The sequence below is a fragment of the Ylistrum balloti genome, unplaced genomic scaffold (assembly GCF_031769215.1).
Source record: "Ylistrum balloti isolate Yb309-2 unplaced genomic scaffold, AGI_CSIRO_Ybal_v1 Utg370186, whole genome shotgun sequence".
Taxonomy (NCBI): Eukaryota; Metazoa; Mollusca; class Bivalvia; order Pectinida; family Pectinidae; genus Ylistrum; species Ylistrum balloti.
This window is the reverse complement of record NW_026782169.1, coordinates 984,895-999,733: the sequence shown is the minus strand read 5'-3', so window position 1 is coordinate 999,733 and position 14,839 is coordinate 984,895. Positions and strand designations below refer to the sequence as shown.

Below are 14,839 nucleotides of genomic sequence, written 5' to 3'. Positions count from 1 at the left end.
ATGGGAGGTTCGGTGATTGGAATTTTATTTTACATTTTGTCTTATTTGTGCGTAACCATATATGGACATGCACGGTTATGGGAGCCTCCTGCAAGGTCTACAATGTGGAGAAGAGGTTTTTCTACCCCTGTTAACACTAATGACAACGAACTTAATTGTGGGGGATACGAGGTAAGGTATATCATCTAAAGTGGAAATTATATACGGTACAGGTCTGTATTAGGTTTAATAGGTACTCTCGGCACATGTAATAATATGATAGAAACACATGAGACGTGCTATTGATTGTTTGAGACACTAGATATGTGTTCTAGACTGTTGGAGATATCAGAGGTTCGTATCGGACTGCTAGAGTCATAAGGAACATTTTCAGGTATGTTGCAGACACCAGCGGCGTGTATCGGAATATTCGAAACACCATAGACATATACCGGACTGTTAGAGACACCATAGACGTGTATCGGACTGTTAGAGACACCAAAGGTATATACCGGACTCTTAGAGGCACAAGAAACGTGCATCGGGCTTTAATAGACACCATGGACGTTAGAGAGACTGTGTATGTTAAAACACTTGAGACATGTCCCGAACTGTAAAAGACACCAAACACATGTTTAGGACTGTTAGAGAGACCAGAGATATGTTTAGGACTGTTAGAGACACCGGAGACATATTAAGGACCGACAGAGACACCAGAGACATTTAGGACTGTTAGATACACTGAATACATATTAAGGACCGATAGAGACACCAGAGACATGTTTAGGACTGTTATAGACACCGTAGACATGTTTAGGACTGTTATAGAAACCAGAGACATGTTGCGGACTGTCAGAGACACTAGAAACATGTTTAGGACTGTTATAGACACCGTAGACATGTTTAGGACTGTTAGAGACACCAGAGACATGTTTAGGACTGTTATAGACACCGTAGACATGTTTAGGACTGTCAGAGACACCAGAGACATGTTTAGGACTGTTATAGACACCGTAGACATGTTTAGGACTGTTAGAGACACCAGAGACATGTTTAGGACTGTCAGAGACACCAGAGACATGTTTAGGACTGTCAGAGACACCAGAGACATGTTTAGGACTGTTATAGACACCGTAGACATGTTTAGGACTGTCAGAGACACCAGAGACATGTTTAGGACTGTTATAGAAACCAGAGACATGTTGCGGACTGTCAGAGACACTAGAAACATGTTTAGGACTGTCAGAGACACCAGAGACATGTTTAGGACTGTCAGAGACACTAGAAACATGTTTAGGACTGTTATAGACACCGTAGACATGTTTAGGACTGTCAGAGACACCAGAGACATGTTTAGGACTGTTATAGACACCGTAGACATGTACACCAGAGATATGTTTAGGACTGTTAGAAACACCGGAGATATTTTAAGGACCGATAGAGACACCAGAGACATGTTTAGGACAGTCAGAGACACCAGAGACATGTTGAGGACTATCAGAGACACTAGAGACATTTTAAGGACTGTCAGAGACACCAGAGGAGACATGAACCGTTCGTTTCAAAGCTCTGACATCTTCTGTACGCTGTTTAAAGAAAAAAATGACGATACCCTGTGACTTGATAGCCCCACCAGGCAACTCACAATAAGGACCCGACGATGAATGTGTCAGACTGATTTGATAGAGAAGAGAATCTCAAATTAACTGATGTGATACAGATTCCTCATATTCATCACGTGGTTTTAACACGTTATTAGATAATCTGTCTGAAAAAAGCATGCTTAATTGCCGATGAGACCAATATGTGGGCCAAGTAGTGATAAGAGATTGTTATCGCAAGGGTTTTCCCGTCCTAAAATTTTAATTTGTAAACCTAACGAAATAACTGCGAATATGTACATGTATTGTTGCCGCCCAGCCTCTATTCTGGAAGTTATGCTATACATTCGAAATAATACATAACAAATAGAAACAAACAAAACAACGTTATGACTTCTTATCATATTACAGAACCTCTGGATAAAATATTCAGGAATGTGTGGAATTTGTGGAGACCCATACCAACAGCATCCACGCGAGAACGAGGCTGGGGGAACATATGCTACAGGTACCGTTTCACGTCACTACAAAACCGGTGACGTCGTCACATTTTCTGTAGATGTCACCGCCAATCATGAAGGTTATTTCGAGTTCCGGTTGTGTCCTTCCGATGGCGTTGTAAGTCAAGCTTGTCTAGATCGGCATCCAGTTCCGGTTATTGGTCATCCCGATGGCCGTTACCACTTAAAGGCGCACGAGAACGGAATCATCGATATGAAAGTAAAACTTCCTGCCGGTTTAGCGTGCGACAAATGCCTCCTTCAATGGCGGTACCGAACTGGTGAGTAATGTTTAAGTGGATTGAATGTTTTTAGAAAATTGTTTCAGCACCTCCGACCAATTTCTGCATCCACTATTGTCGTGTGCAAATGTCGGAAAATAGTTTGAAATGTCCCATGCAGCGTATATTGAGAACTTCTTTTTAGGCAGAACTTGAGAAATATGTCCATTGTGAAAAGCGAAAAAATACTCTGTAGCATAAATTACGTAAAATTCGAAAGTCTAGTGTCAATATCACATTGTAGAGTAATGATGAGGTGGGAGAAACGTGGACCTATAACTAACGGTCAGAACTATTGTTTAACTTTGGCACGCGCGTTGAACTGTTAAACCAAACACAGAGAGTTAGATATTGTCTTCGTGTTGTCTTCTGAGTATTCATCCACGATGTTCATGCAGAATTAAACAAAATTTCAAAATCTGAAAAATTCTCGCCTAATTGAACAAAAATTGAATAAAGATCTGAAGTGTAAGTTTGTAAGATAGCAAATAGAAATAGCTACATGTACGAGTAGTAGTTGTAATGTTTGGACATAAGTTAGATAAACAAAATAAAATTTGTATGCGTCCTGACTCAGGCGTCATTTACACAAACCATTCCACATCATCATAAAAGTGGCAGAAATGGAAGAATTATTTTTTTCTCTCATTCTGTTTTAAAACTTACAAGTTTAAGCTACTGTTTAATTATTCATTCTCGTTTGAGGTTTATTTTCGTTTTTCGTTGAATTCGCGGTAACTCTGAATCCGCAAAGTTTTACGTCCGGGAAACGATAAACAGGTAACAAAATAATGCATTACAGTTATCCACGAAATAAAGTGCCAGCAAAAATGCATATTTTTGAAAAATCATGAAATTTGATCCCGATGAAAATTATTGGTTTTTACAGACTATGATTGTAAATATGATTAAATACCTGTAAAACTTCTTTTAATGATCAATTACGGTCGACTGGCAGAAATATTTATCTTAATTGTTTTTAACTGTATTGGTTTTAGCAATGACGAGGAACACCTTATTGTATTCACATTATTAATTTGACAATTCAAAAATAAATTTGTATTAGTGTTGGCCTAAATATCTACATACCAGCATCGGTAGGTCAAAGATAGATATCTGCACACTGTGACGTCACATCGCCTTCCGCGTGACTACGTTCTTCACAACCTTTATAGACCAAAAAAAAAAACGTGTTTCGTAAGTAAACCAAGTGATCAGAAAGTATCTTGATTCAAGTTTCCTTACAACAAATCTGAACACCTAAGTCGATTTCTATGCGGTCATCTTTGATCGAAGGCATTGTAATCGGGGCGAGGTGTTCCGAATACATTATGACGTTACTTTTGTGACACGGCTCGCCGTCAAAATGGATGTTCCATTACACAGATAATGCTGTCGACAATGAATTATAATTAAATAAAACGATTCAAATGCAGAGTTGAATTTGTTGTTTAAAGCTCTCACAACATTAAAGGCGACGGAAACGTGAAGGTGACAGTAATAGAAGAAATGCTTTGTATTTCCAGGTTTTTTGGGGTTTTTTTTAAACATCTAAAAATAAAGATACTCCTTCAATTTGTATCAAAGCGCTTTATCTTCATAGCACTCGTATCAATTTTTTTCACAACAAACTGTGTATACGATACCATGAATATCGTGACTCCACAGCTGAAAAACACCTCGTATTTCGTATTGATTTTAACTTCGTCAAAAGACATGGCAGGTCAGATTCATCATGATGCTCGGCAGCATTTCTACGTCTTTCTTTGTTCTAACGGCAACAGGACTGCTAAAAAAATGTACATTATATATCAGTTCTATCTACAATCTGAGGCGAGTAGGCGACAGCTTATTGCTAGAAACGAGTAAATATATTTTTATTCTTATGATGAAAGGACTGTTATGAAATAAAAAAATGATATATAAATGTTTTACTTCCGTCTGTTCTGAGTAGGTAACAACGTGTTGTTTCAGACCCCGCCGTTCCAACAGATCTGTATCTTGATTTATTAAAATTTGAAGAAAAACAACTGTGATTTAAAATCACGTGTTCTTCGTTTATCACATGTATTTACCCAGTGGCAATTTTGCATTATCTGTAACAGCAACAATTGTTTAGGAGAAATTATTTATGTACACAAATGTCACCATGGTAACCGATGGCAATGATGCAATATTTTGTGAAAAGTTATGATAACAAATGTTACAGGTATTACCGTTATCAATGGTAAGCTTATTGAGGAAAATGCTTTGATTCAATTCAGTTTGCTTAAATGAAAAGAGGAAACAAGAACACGTTTCTGTCTTTATTCGAACATGAACATGGCCCATTTATCATGGTTCTGATTTCGTATCACAAACAGATCAATTGTGATAGTGAGAGTTTGAAGTCGGACAAGTTTGATGTTCGTTAGTAAATCTGGTGGTTCAGTTTTTATTTACCATGTTTTCATCTAAAAACATGGCATTTACTTCTTCGAGTGACAAAGGATTACATGGCGGGTGTCGTCGATGAAGCAGAAGATGCTTGCTCTTCTGGAACATCTCCCGCTCTATTCTTCTTGGGGTTTTTTTTCAGTAGTTTCCGTGCAAACCTTCCTTTTACCACATCTCGCCACAAGTATGTTGAATTTGAGTTTGGATTATGATTTTGTTGTTGTTGTTGTTGTTGTTGTTGTTGTTGTTGTTGTTGTTGTTGTTGTTGTTGTTGTTGTTGTTGTTGTTGTTGTTGTTGTTGTTGTTGTTGTTGTTGTTGTTGTTGGTTTAAAAAGACAACAATTTAAAATTCCTTGTTTTGCCTCGTATTAGGAAGCAACCGCTGTTCTAGTAGATAGATTTATTTCTTACTTAACAGAATAAACAAACGTTTGGGAATTCATTTTCATTATGTCATAACTTGCTTGATTCCTGGCGCATACTCGATGGAAAAACCTTATTTTTTTCTTAACGAAATCAATGATAAAAATGTACTAAGTTGAGGTAAGCTCTTTCGTGGAATAACAATCCTTGGTACTTCCCGTACATGTCATTTAAGAATGAAAAGTTCGGGTTCCCGTGCGTAGTGTCAGAGGCGGATCTCGGATTGGAAACTATGGTGACAACGAGAAGTTTCGTTACCATGGTTATATATAAAAATGTCATCTGTTCAAGGATATCGTAAGAGGTACTGTTATCGCAACTTTTCAAAATCCATGCAAAGAAGGAACACTTAGTATTTATCTGCTTGACGTATTCTTGCGAGAACTGACGAGATTGAGGTTTTACTATATATCATTATGAGCTCTACATTCTGGAACTCGTATATACAACTATTTATGATATGTTTGTCAAGGGTGGTCACTAAAACATCAAGAATTATTAATGTACATCACTAGTAGGTCACAACCAGTTATGCGCCCTGACCTGGTTGTCGAGTGTATGACCTCACGCGCAAGGGGTAACGTTAGTGTAACTGGTCAATCCTGGAGTAGTCCAGAGGCATTTAAATGATAATTATTGCGGGGTCAACCGACGTCTAAAAATCAATTCACTTGCTGGAAGTGGCTTTTACAAATTGTGTGAAATATTTAATTAAAACATGTTATTTTTCAAATAAGAATAAATTTCAGGATTTAATTTCATTAAAGCATTGACATATATAATAAACCGTGTTGACAGGAGATTGAATACTGTTCCATAAAATCTTTAAAAAATAATATATTTCAAATATTTTTGAATATTTATTGAAAATTTCGTAAAACAAGTATTCGATTTATGACGCCAGTCACTAACTATTGAAGGCGAAAGGTATCTATCTTCTAGCTGTTAAATATTAAGATATCACCGCGTTTTATTAAATGATTACAGGCAAATAAAGGAAAAATAAATATGGAAGAAAATCTTGTTAAACATGAACTTCGTGTGAGGGAATATTAATTAGTGTTACGAAAGTATTATGTTAACAAATGCAATTTCAGCTGTTTTTGGTAAATCAAATTTCCATAACTAACAGTTTCTGTCCTGTTTTATGCAAATATTTTTTCATTTTAGTGAAATGCTAATTTAAACACAACAAAAGATAATTTTCTTCACGAAAATATGACGAATGATTTATAGACGGGCTTAAGACTTAAAGAAAGGGGATATTATTGTGCGCGTGCTTTATCGTCCATTACGTACCTAACTTGTACTGAAATGAATCTTCCTTAAACTATAAATGACAAAACATGACAGTTTATAAAAATAGTCCATTGTTCATTTCTAACTCATATATATAATGACCTGACAAACCTATTGGAAACACTGCGCCATTGTCTTTCAGATATGCTTTTTTGATATCATTATTACTATTTAATTAAAAGCAAACATTTGTAAGGTTTTATTTATATTTTAGAAGATGAATTTTTGTGAGCCATAAGTGATGGTTGTGAAGTTTTAATTATACTTCTAGAAGTAAGCAAATAAACATATACAAACCGCTGACACCATGCGACAATTAAATGCTCACATCAGCCGACACTTCACTGGCTTTCATCGTGTCAACATCGTGTCCGAAGTGTTCACTTTATCACGTGCGTGGAACAGCTGTTGTTTGTAACATGTATTACCTGCGCTTGACAACCGTGTCTGATGTATGACGTTTTTAAGTATCACGTCCTACCATTGATAATTAGATAATCAGACGAAAACTTCAAACACTAGAGTGGACACAAGATCCATCATTAGGAGAATATAGAAACGCGGATGAAGCATGCTTGTGTTGTATTGCACACACAAGATTCCATAAATGTGATAACCGCTGCTGAAGATTTATTTTGAGTGTGTTTTCATGGTTCCAACCGGAAGGCAAAGTGGTTCTCTTTATAGAAATACACTGAAGTTGGCAAACTCTCTTTGTTGTTGACGGTGGTGTTACCATGTTACAAGAAATGTTTTACCTTAAATGAACGAGACAATTACGAAGTGGTTCATGTATCTATATATGTACATATATGTATATCTAAGTCCGTGATACGATAAGTCAGCTTTATAAATGCTCCGGAGCATCTCTCCGATGGAACTACTTGGATTTATCATCTAGGAATAGATACGAAAGTTTACATCGAGACTATTTCAAACCTCTTTTTCTGAACCATTTATTGGTAGTTTTCGTCTATTGTAATTCATGGTACTTTACAAATGCTGACGAGTCTAGCATAAGAGATTGACTACATCTGAAATTTCATGTCTACATTTGGGAATACATCGTAAGTTATTCAAATTAATTATGCAGATTTTTTTGTATGGTAGACGGTTTATGTGTTTGTTTTAAAATAAAATTTGCACAAAACTCTGCTCTACATATAATACAGGGAGTGAGTTAGTGACCTCTTAATGATTCTGTGAGACGGTGTCGCTAACCTCTCGAGATTTATAACTTTTTCCAAGACTAATTTAATCATCACTTGATTCGTTTTTCGGATCACCGTAAAGCTCAAGGTTCTGAAGAAATCAATAAAACCCAATACAGAAAACGTAAATGACGAAAATCTTATGTCGTTAACTGTTCGCTATCACCGTCAATAGTTGTGGAGAAGCTTAGAAAGTTGTCACTATGAAACACCGGAAATGAAATGTTAGATCGGACGTCTTCGGGCCTTTCCGGTAATCTTGGCTTCCATAGGTCAAGGTCACGGAGCAATGCATGATCAAAGATTTGCCGCAGGAATATGTTGTAAATAACTAAATTATTAACCAAAGGAAGTAGTCGAGCTACAAATGTAGATTTTAATGTTTTAACGTTAATTTAAAAAAAAAAGCCACATATCTTTAATTTAGAAAAAGTATACCTTCTATTTCAACCATGGACTCAAACTGTAGATATATCTTAGTGTTAACCCAAATATTAATGGCAGAATACAAAGCCGGTTTGTTTAATTTCAATATCATTTATAATCAAAATCATAATTTATATATTTTGTCAATACCTAGATCAAGAAAACGACTGGGGAAAAATCGGAAAAACCTGTAGATAGTTTGACAGTTTGATGTTCCCTATCTTTATTAAGGTGTTATGTGACCTTTTATGTAAGTACTGAATTGATTATTACGAAACTGTTTTCAAATGGATATCAGATCCTGGATAACTAAAGTAATTAATGTCGTAAGTTTCAAAAATGTCATGTCGTGTTTGACATTTACTTGAAAACATGTTAATCATAAATTTGACAGATTTGCCACAAAAAGATCCTTCGGAACACCAATCGAACAAGGAAACCAATGATAAGCTCCGAAATGTTTAAAATGTATATCAACATTGAATCACCGGCGACTATTTATATCAACAATATATCTTAATAAAAATGTGATAATTAAGTTATTTCAAATGTCAGTTGTGGGCCAAACCATAAATTATAGTCACAACGATCGGTACTATGACAAGATCAGGAAATAAAAAGGAGATCTTTGATGAAATATATCATCAATAAAAAGTATTTGATTTATGTTTAAATATGAATGAATTTTAAGGGATCAGTAGGATAAAGACGGGGCTCCTCAAAGTCGTGTCATTTTAAATAAATTAATATACATGTAATCAATTCATGTCACTATAAAGAACTTTTGAAGCCTGAAAAATGTACTTCATGCATTTGTTATTAAAGTGTGTTTAAGCCTTTGCTATTCATTTTCGAGGAGATATAGAGAATACCTTGCTAGTGTTGTATTTTGAAAGCTGTAAGTGGCGAGTTTCTAGCAAGCCACTTTTGTCTATCTGTCCCGAGCTCAACTTTCGTAGTTTTCCGTAAAAAATTTTTCATGATTTTACAAAAATTCTATTTCGAGCATACTTGATTTCGTGGATAAATATAACTCAATAAATCTACTTATACCTATTTTAATTGTACGTAGACATATTAATTCGTTAATTACGAGCAGAACTATGAAATGAACGAAATCAAAACTCACGAAAATCAATGATTTAACAGTATATAACGCGTATAACTGATATTGTGATTTTATCATCGTCATGCTTAAATCCGCTTCATCATTCGTCATAAAAATATATAGGATTTTTTTCCTCCTTGTATATACATGTGTTTCCTTCATTAAAGAAACAAAAGTCATGTTGGAGGCTATTATAAATGTAAACTGCTGCAATCAGCTACATAAACATCGACATTTATGACTTAAACTTTGATTTCCTCCATCTGTAATAGATATATTGCCTTAGGACTACACGTTCTAAATTACCTGACATGGCTTTCAACACTACGAAGCCTAGCGGAGAAAAATAATGATTCGCAAGGGAAGTAATCTGGCCTGTGTAGTGCCATTTGGTTAATCGAACAAAAAATAAAATATATCTTTTGAAGAAACAAACAAACATCATACAGTGAGTATTAAGTTGTACTCAATGTAATCACGGACAATTTTCATCACATATCATCACATGTACGTCGATCCGTTTGTGGCCTGAAGTATACTTACGTACGTTTGCGTATTTGCTCAAATATGTTACAATAATAGTTGAGATTGATGGGATGTGCTGTCAGTTCCGTTAATGGTTGGTAGGATGTGATAAAACCCGATCATTTTTGCTAGTATGTGATATAAACCGACTGTTGTTGCTATAATGTGATGTCAACCGACCGTTGTTGCTAGGATGTGATATAAACTTTTGTTGTTGCTATGATGTGATATTAACCGACCGTTGTTGCTAGGATGTGATGTAGTTCCACCTGTTGTCAATAGTACCCTCCATTTTTTGTAGGATGTGCAGTAAAACTGTTTCGGTTGCTAGGATGTGCTGTAAAATCGTTATGGTTGCTAGGATGTGCTGTGAACACGTTTTGGGTGCTACGATGTGGTGTAAAATCGTTGTGGTTGTTAGGATAATTTGAGGATGTATTGTGAATTTCAGAAAATTGAATTTCCCCCGACAGATATCATATTTCATTCCGATTCCTCCAACCCAGTGCTAGAATCGAACCCAAGACGCCTTGCTGACTACTCTAACGCTCAACTGAACGAGTTAGAAGGACGATATCTTAAACCGAGTAACAGTATCCCTCTAGTACAATGTATTTATCAGGTTTACATACTAACCCCGAGAAAGGGACTCATCCTCTAGATTACAGGGGTTACAGCTATTTCTCTGTTGAATCATACTGAGTATTATGGCCGAGTTCCTATTCCCGGGTTCGACAATGTAACAGAGGTAATTATCTATAGTAACCCTACCGCTAGGTTTCGAACCCATGGCTAACTAGTCACACATTCAACCGGTGGAGCTAAAGAACATCTCTTCTCGTGGGTGGTCGGGTGGCGCAGAAGTGACGCACTCGCCTTTACACCTATCGCCCTGGGTTCCCTGAATGGATGAGAAAAGGTATATGGGGTCACCTGCCTGATCACGTGGGTATTCCCCGGGTACTTCGGTTTCCTCCGACAGTAAGACCCCTCGCGCGCTTATATCTGGACCATCAAGAGTGATTAATATAACTTAAAAGTTTGATTAGCAATTGTTGTGAAAAAAGAAAGTATATATATGTATAAAGAAGATTTCGCTAGATGAACAAGGTGTTGTGGCTAGTATTACCAAATTATTACGATTGATTGCATTGACATCTTCCTGTTATTGCATGTACTTTAAAAAAAATCATTCTGGAAAATTAAATTCATCATTTTGTCCCGATTTTCGATGTTTCAGTTACATATTAGTAATCTAATGGATGTTGTATTCTGTTTTTACCCTTTCAGAAGACCAAATATTATTTTTTGTTTGTTTGCTTTCTGCTTTTATCAAGAAGTGGTTGATGTTCATTGTATACAGTATTCCTTTCACTCGAGTTAGTCACTTTAGCAAAAATAACTTACTGGGGTTGAAGAAATACTATGTTTAACACCAGCTAGTTCGTGTGACCTGTTTCCTCCATTATAAAAGAGCTTTTCCGACGGTGAAAATTGATCTGTTTTGTGCTCAGGTGGGTTTTTCATATGACCTATATTGAAATGCCGCTAATCAATATTCACACCTGATATTTTCTGAAATATTGGAAACATCAATTCATTCGGGAACAGCTGATTACACGTTTATATTTCCGCGAGCGCGTGTAGCGTTCACCTGTTCAAAGTTCAACGTGTCACCCAATCAAAACGATTTAAGAGTTTATTCCACGTATGTTATAAATGTTTGATTGAAACATATTTGTATTATCAGTGACAAATAAATGGATCAAAGACAAGTTCTAGCAACTTATCAACTCTTCTCCATAAATAGAATTACAAATAATTGATATACTGCACGTGACACATATTAATGTTATAAACAGGAAAACATGTAGTTCGTAGACAGTCGTACAGTTGTAAGTCTAAATAATTTTGTCAGAAGGAGAAGATGAGAAGATAGAAAGAACAGAAAAGAAGAAGACATTATATAGATTTTTTTCTCGATTGTTTGATGTTTGATCATAAAACAATCGAAGTGATTAATTGATGGCGGAAGTGGTGAATAACACCAATATTTTACGGTAGAAATCTTATTCTGTCATCTGTTTTGATTTTGTTAATATCTAGATATTTGTTTTGTAGGTAACCGTTGGAACTGTGACCAAAAAAGCAATAAATGCGGGAAAGGTCTGGGTCCACAGGAGGAGTTTTATGGCTGTGCTGACATTTCAATCTTGGACTTCCGTTTAGCAATGGCACTTCCTGTTTCTAAACCAGTAAACGCAATTGGACGAATGTCCGTTCGGACTCAAAAACCTGGTGTTCGGATGGCCAAACGACCAACAAAAGCCGTTCGTATCCGACAGAAAATGTTAAATACAGCAACGAAACCGGTGAAAAGTGTCAAATTTCATCAGAACACAATTCCAAAAAGGACTTTACGCAAAACTGAACAATTGAATGACTTAAGCGGTGTGTTGTGGAAACTTCTGAAAGGTTTAACGAATAAGGATCCAAGTGGCGGAAATATTGCACTGGTGAAGTGGGACCCCGTAAGTCGAGCCTACAAGTCGAACATCGTTTATGTACGTCCAAAAGTTGAACAATTACCTCATGGACAAACAGGTCGTATGTCTGTCAATAACGTCCGATCTAATTGGCCGCCTGTACAGCCAATGATTGTTGAGGCTACAATAGACCAACAACAGACTGGCCCGGTCCTTCTGTCCGATCCACCATTTGATCAGGTCCTGAAGAAACAAATACTGCCATCTGTTTTTGACAATTTAAAAAACACGTCAACATGTCATGGAGTGAACAATTTCGCCAAAGTTTCGGGCATCGCAAAATGGTGTACAGTCAACTGTAAAGCCGGAAACTGTCCAAGTGTGATGTGCACTTGCACTAGAGACAATGAGAGAGCACCTGCTGCAATCAAACCGGTCAGTGTCGTTTCCCGTCCTCGGCCCTTTCGACCCGTATTGCGTTCCCGGGTAAAGACCAACCACATTTCCTTTCAATCCCAACCTAGTACCTCTTCCGGTTTATTACGATGTAAAGGAATCGGACATTTTTCACGAGACAAGCAGATCATATCATGGTGCAATTCGAACTGTAACAAAGGATTCTGTCCTAAACATATGTGTTTTTGTATATAAATATTTATTTATAATATATATACCCGGAAAATACATTAGATATTGACAAGAAATTCTATCGATGTCGGCAACCCATGTTCCGTCCTTTTGAAAGATGTGTAAACACTGACACAAGTCAAACCGTTTTCGAGAAATAACTTCTAATCTCAGTTTCTCTTGTTTTATTTGACATTTTCAATATCTTTTGCACATAACACAGGAAACATGTAAAATGTATACAGAGAGAATGGTGGACATATTTATTTAATATTAAAAACTGTTTTATTGAAATTTCTATTTTGATTCCAAGCTTCATTTGTATGTAGATATCACATTTATTTTCAAGTGTCGGTCGTCGGTCCATCAGCTCCACAAAGCGGTTAACTCTCTCTCTCTCTCTCTCTCTCTCTCTCTCTCTCTCTCTCTCTCTCTCTCTCTCTCTCTCTCTCTCTCTCTCTCTCTCTCTCTCTCTCTCACACACACACACGCACACACGCACACACATTCAAATCTTTAATTTGAGCGTTTGATATAATAATATCAAATTTATCACTTATGTAATTAAACAATCTGTTCATTTAATTTTTAAATTTAAATTTAATTGTAAGCTTGTTATAATAGTATGTTACTTTCTTGTTGCCTTAATGAATCGTCTTTTCTAAGTCCATGGTTCTGTATTTTGCATAGAAAAAAAAATCAAATTTCAGTGTTGTAACAATCTTGTTTAAAGAGGTTTATTATATATACTCTCTCAATATAATAATAAATAATTTTGTCATAGATCGTCCTGCTGTTGTTTCCTTCGTGCTGTGTATTCGGTCCCTTGTGCTGCGTCCTTGATTCCTGAAGTCATGTCCTGTGCTGCTTGTCTATCTCTTATCCCCCGTGGAGCAATTTCCATTAAAACTGTACTGTGTAAGGCATGTCCTAATTGCAAGCACACTTTATGAAACTTTTACGTCTTCATTGCGGTAACGATTTCCTGTTCAAATGTTGTTGTGTATTTGATTCATAAGTCGTCATTCCACCAGAACGGTCTATCACAACGAATGCATGCCAATTGAAAGCCGTATCTTTTACGATGCAATAGACCTTGTTGCCTATTGACCTTTGTCCTAGAAGTTTTATATATAAATACATGTTTGTCTACATTGAATTTTCAATCAGAGTTAAGAATCCATAGGCGCGAATTTAACTGAAACTGTTTGTCAATTTGTCTGATGAACAGCAGCAGTAGTGTATTAGATGTACGTGCATATCGTTTTATGATATTTAAAAAATGTCCGTATTTGAAGAAGAGACACAAACGAACGTCTCTTGTCCGAATTCTATACAAGTATTACTCATTGGACAAATCTACGTCTTGTCGCTTTATTATCACTCTTCGTGTTGGTTTATGGGTTCTCTGTTGATATAGTGTGTTTCTCGTGTAACGTTTTCGAAATCAACGGTGTAATAGACAAAACATTTATACACTATGCTGAGTACTGTCAACTGGTTGCTAGTTGTTGTACCTAACCGTATAAACCTCTCGGTTATGTGCTTCCATATTATATAACTGGTTTATCGAGTGTTGTATATTTTGTTTTATATTGGTCCACGCCGTGGAATAAAAAAAAGATTTTGGACTTAAATGACAAATTCCAAATATGCTGAAAGTTGCTAGTGTTTAAACAAGTATCTACTGTTCTCCTAACTTCAAGAAATTCATGCGTGTGCTGTCCCCTACCAGTGAAACGGGACGAGACTATAGGTTTGCTAGTGTTGTCTCTCCCTCCGTGTGTAACTGGTTGATAGTGTTGTATCGTGTGTGTTTTGAACTGGTTGCCAAAATAGTTTTTGTTGGTAATCGTGTGTAAAAATGATAATCATGGCACAGCAGGGGACATGTGTTGCTTGCAACACTAATTGTAAGCTTGTTATAATAGTATGTT

At 36.3% G+C, this 14,839-nt stretch overlaps 1 protein-coding gene across 1 annotated transcript; it reads left to right on the top strand.

Annotated features, from left to right (window-relative positions):
• On the top strand, positions 1 to 12,926 carry LOC132551242 (uncharacterized). The gene is made up of 3 exons (XM_060215356.1): positions 1 to 171; positions 1,992 to 2,361; positions 11,911 to 12,926. Exons 1-3 carry the CDS (start codon positions 1 to 3, stop codon positions 12,924 to 12,926), a joined length of 1,557 nt encoding a protein of 518 aa, XP_060071339.1.
• Positions 12,927 to 14,839: the final 1,913 nt, after the last annotated feature.